The sequence below is a fragment of the Pundamilia nyererei genome, unplaced genomic scaffold (assembly GCF_000239375.1).
Source record: "Pundamilia nyererei isolate P.nyererei 1_Seehausen unplaced genomic scaffold, PunNye1.0 scaffold00042, whole genome shotgun sequence".
Taxonomy (NCBI): domain Eukaryota; kingdom Metazoa; phylum Chordata; class Actinopteri; order Cichliformes; family Cichlidae; genus Pundamilia; species Pundamilia nyererei.
Window position 1 is genome coordinate 1,744,273 of NW_005187443.1, and position 3,594 is coordinate 1,747,866.

General features: G+C 44.1%; 1 protein-coding gene across 3 annotated transcripts in view; it reads right to left on the minus strand.

Annotated features, from left to right (window-relative positions):
- Nucleotides 1-3,594, minus strand: part of celf4 (CUGBP, Elav-like family member 4) — an 88,534-nt gene that overhangs the window by 63,462 nt on the left and 21,478 nt on the right. For all 3 annotated transcript variants that reach the window (XM_005731281.1, XM_013910361.1, XM_013910360.1), the window contains exon 2: nucleotides 3,350-3,432. In XM_005731281.1, the coding sequence (XP_005731338.1) occupies nucleotides 3,350-3,432 (83 nt within the window). The remainder of the gene's footprint in view (nucleotides 1-3,349; nucleotides 3,433-3,594) is intronic.

A 3,594-nucleotide genomic window follows, 5' to 3' on the forward strand; every position in this document is an offset into this window, starting at 1 on the left:
ATATATATGTATGTATGTCTTTTCTGCGTGTGTTGAGGGTGTTAGTGTTTTTATGTTTGCCAGAATCTGCTGGCGAGTCTTTGTGCAGTGTTTCATGAGCACATGTGCTAGTGCTAGCGCTGCAACTCCACCCCGTGACCCACACGTAAATGCACACCCGCATGCACGTGCGCACACAAGAATACATCTTCCCACTCGTGAGGGCTCTTCTTTTGCCAGAATCAATACAGGAGCTTTTTAATGTTTCTTGCCATAGTACGAGTCTGAAACTGGAGCGCAGGATCATAACTGTGGCAGTCAGGGCCTGGCGTTTGGGACGCGCCCCCCTTTTTTTTTGTTCTGCCCATTTATGTGCTTGTTGTCTGTTTACCTCAAAAAAGGGAAAATCGTTTTTCACAGGCATATTTCCCATTATGTTGAAAATGTAGCCATATTGAACAAGAATTGTCAAAATCTGGAACAGTCATAACTACATGGTACGTTTGCATTTATGGTAACTGTGAAAGCTTACCGTAACGCTAAACTGCTGCAGATGGCCTGCTGTTTCACGTGTAGATCAGTATTTTTCTCATGGTGTTGATTAATAAAATTCTGACACAGCAGACCCACACACTGTGGTACTCATGCCTAAAACAGTGCCTAAAGTGCCTGCAAAATACACGCTTTGTAGTTGAATGTCAACAAAAAAATATTAAATTTAACTGATTGCTCAATCAAGTTTGAACATCAAAAGCAAACTGATACACTTTTTACCAAAGCGTTTGCTTTTTGAACCAAAAATAAGACTATTATATACAACACAATAATCAATAGCAGTCATTTCTTGCTCCATGACCTATTGACTGTTCAGTGATCCATCCACGCTTCAAGAGAGTCTTTCACTCTTTACTTGCTGACTTTGCTCCCTTTGCACTGCGTTGGTTTATCATTCCAATACTGGATCCATGTCTTGAATATTTTGAATGTTCAGCAGCACTGGCTTCTGTGTCACTTGTCAGTAGAGCTGATTTAATTACGCTAGCAGACACATATTCTCCATCAGCATAATCCTGTGTACCTGTAGTTTGTAGTGCTATAATGGAATGAGCAATGTGAAAACAATTTGTCATCTATCACCAGTAGTACAATGTCAGCGTCACTTTAACATCAGTATTTCTGCTTGTCACTTGTTTACCCAAAGTCTCTCCTGACACTGCACCCGCTCGGTCGCGCGCACACGCACATGCTTACGCTCATGTGTGCGTGCACATTCACATCAGGCATCCCTTAGTACTTTGTCTGAGCTACACCAACAGCCTACAGCCATGCTTACAGGGCATTTCCACTAGGAAGTCAAATCCCCTCTTCTCTCAGCTCACCTGGCAGCACGGAAAGAAAAAAAAAAAGGACGGCAGAAAACTTTTTAAATGTAAGAGCTGGGGAGCAACTTTGACGGAAAAAAGCGCATCAGGACACAAAGTGAAGGGGAAAGAGGCTTTAACAGGGTAGAAAGGAGATTTCATTTGGTTTTGGTTGTGTTGGCCTGTGAGTGGGGGGATTGATAGAGGATAGAAGGAGAGCGAGTGAAGAAGGTAGGTAGGAAGAAAAACAACACTGAATGAAGGAATGGAAGTAAGAGGGTGTAGCCGTGCGCCATAAAACGTCCCACTGCCTTTCCCAGGGCCAAGTCCTCGCTCTATTTCTAATGAACTCATTTATTCTGTTTTGCTGGATTTACCTTCACCAGCAACAAAAGACAGTCTCCTGGTCTGCCTGTCTGAATTCTCTGCTTCAGGGTTTGTTAAACATCTAGGTCTGTCCTATAGCCTGCCTGTGTTTATCTAGCTCTCGCCATAGGTCAAACACAGACTGTCCTAAACTGCCAAAGGCATCTCTAATTGGCATCTTCCTTCTAAAAACAATATTAATTACAAGCGACTGGTTACAGTAATTTGCTGGTGATGCATTTCTATGTAGCATGTGAAGCCAAACATAGTCCCTTCAAGATGGAAAGGCAGAATCCTCAAAAAATGTTTTTGTGAACCACATATTCTGGTCTGTGTCAAACAATAGCAACAAAGGCAAAAACATCAATCGGCAGCACACTTTGTGTGAACACAAAATCGCATTCTGGTTTTGGCCAAATATTTAATCTCTCCTCCTCTCTCTCCTCGTGTCTCTGTCTCTCCCTCCCTCTTTCTTTCTGAATAATATGCCACTGGGAAGTAAAAAAAAAGAAAAAAAGACTGAGAGCACGGATCCCCACTCCTCCGCTCTTCTTGACTGCACGTCTGTGATGTCATAATCACTCACATCAAAGGCTGTGCGCTCAACACGGCGACTGTCAGCTTCCCTGGAGGCGTCATTAAAAACGAACAGAGCAAACCGAGCCAGGCCTGACAGAAACGCATCAAAACTTCCTAAGACTCACACACACGCACACATATGCGTAGCTAATGCCGGCTACGCATCCATGTTCACGCTCACACGCAAGCATCGGGGAGCATGCACGTACTAATCAAAGCGTGTGACAGAGACAGACACATGCACACACACACAACACACATATGTAATAATAAAATCATGTGTGCGCCAAGGGAAGAGCTCACATTGCTGATAAAACCCTCAGACTCGCATGCGCACACTACTACAAACTGAAAATCTGCATCTTCTCTGTGACAAAGTGAAAACTTCCTCATCCTGTCATGCAAAAATAGAAGTCGAGCATTCAGACGCGCATGTTTTGCTTCCAGCTGCATGTGCGTGTGAACAGCAGCGGCCGCAGCACGTGGACGGACATCTGTCGTAAAAGATGTGCTCTCTTGATATGCATTCACAATGCACTCCTGTTTCGCTGCCAGCCTGGGACATAATGCAGAGTGTGCACATAAATGTAGAAAGAGTCTACATCTACCAGATTTTCATTTTTCTCTCCTTCTCTCTGTCTATCTCTCTACACACTTGCCCACACACATGGGCGCATGCACACGCACAGACACACACTCATTTACACAAACTGGAGAAAGGACTATAAATAGTATGCCTATGATGTGATGCCGTGTGGTTTATCCCTATGGGTTTGTGTATGTGTGACTGTCAAAGTGAAGAGAGAGGGAGGCAGTGAAAGGAGAGGGGGGGGGGGGTGGCAGATGAAAAAAAAGATCTTTAAGAGAAAGAAGTGTGGTGTATAGCCAGTGATAAGCACTACATGGCAGGCATGGCAAAGACAGAGTCTCCTCTTTGATCTGAAATAAATATAAGTCATTATATGCTAAAATGAGCATCTGTGTTTGTGTGCGACTGAATCCAAGACGTGTTTATGTAAGATTTTGCTTCTGGCTTGGCATGTCTTTTCTTGTGTGCGACTTACTCCTGGCAGGGTCTTCTGCTCATGCAATGCATTCTGGGCTTTCAGGGCTGACTCTCTGGCACAGTAGGTGAGGAAGGCACAGCCTGAAATACAGCAAGAGAGAAAGACACAATTATGTTATGTGAACTGGGGACAGAGGAGAGACAGCTACGGGAGGGGGATGCACCAATCATCAGCAAATAGCTAAAAACAACACACACACACACACACACACACACACACACACACACACACACACACACACA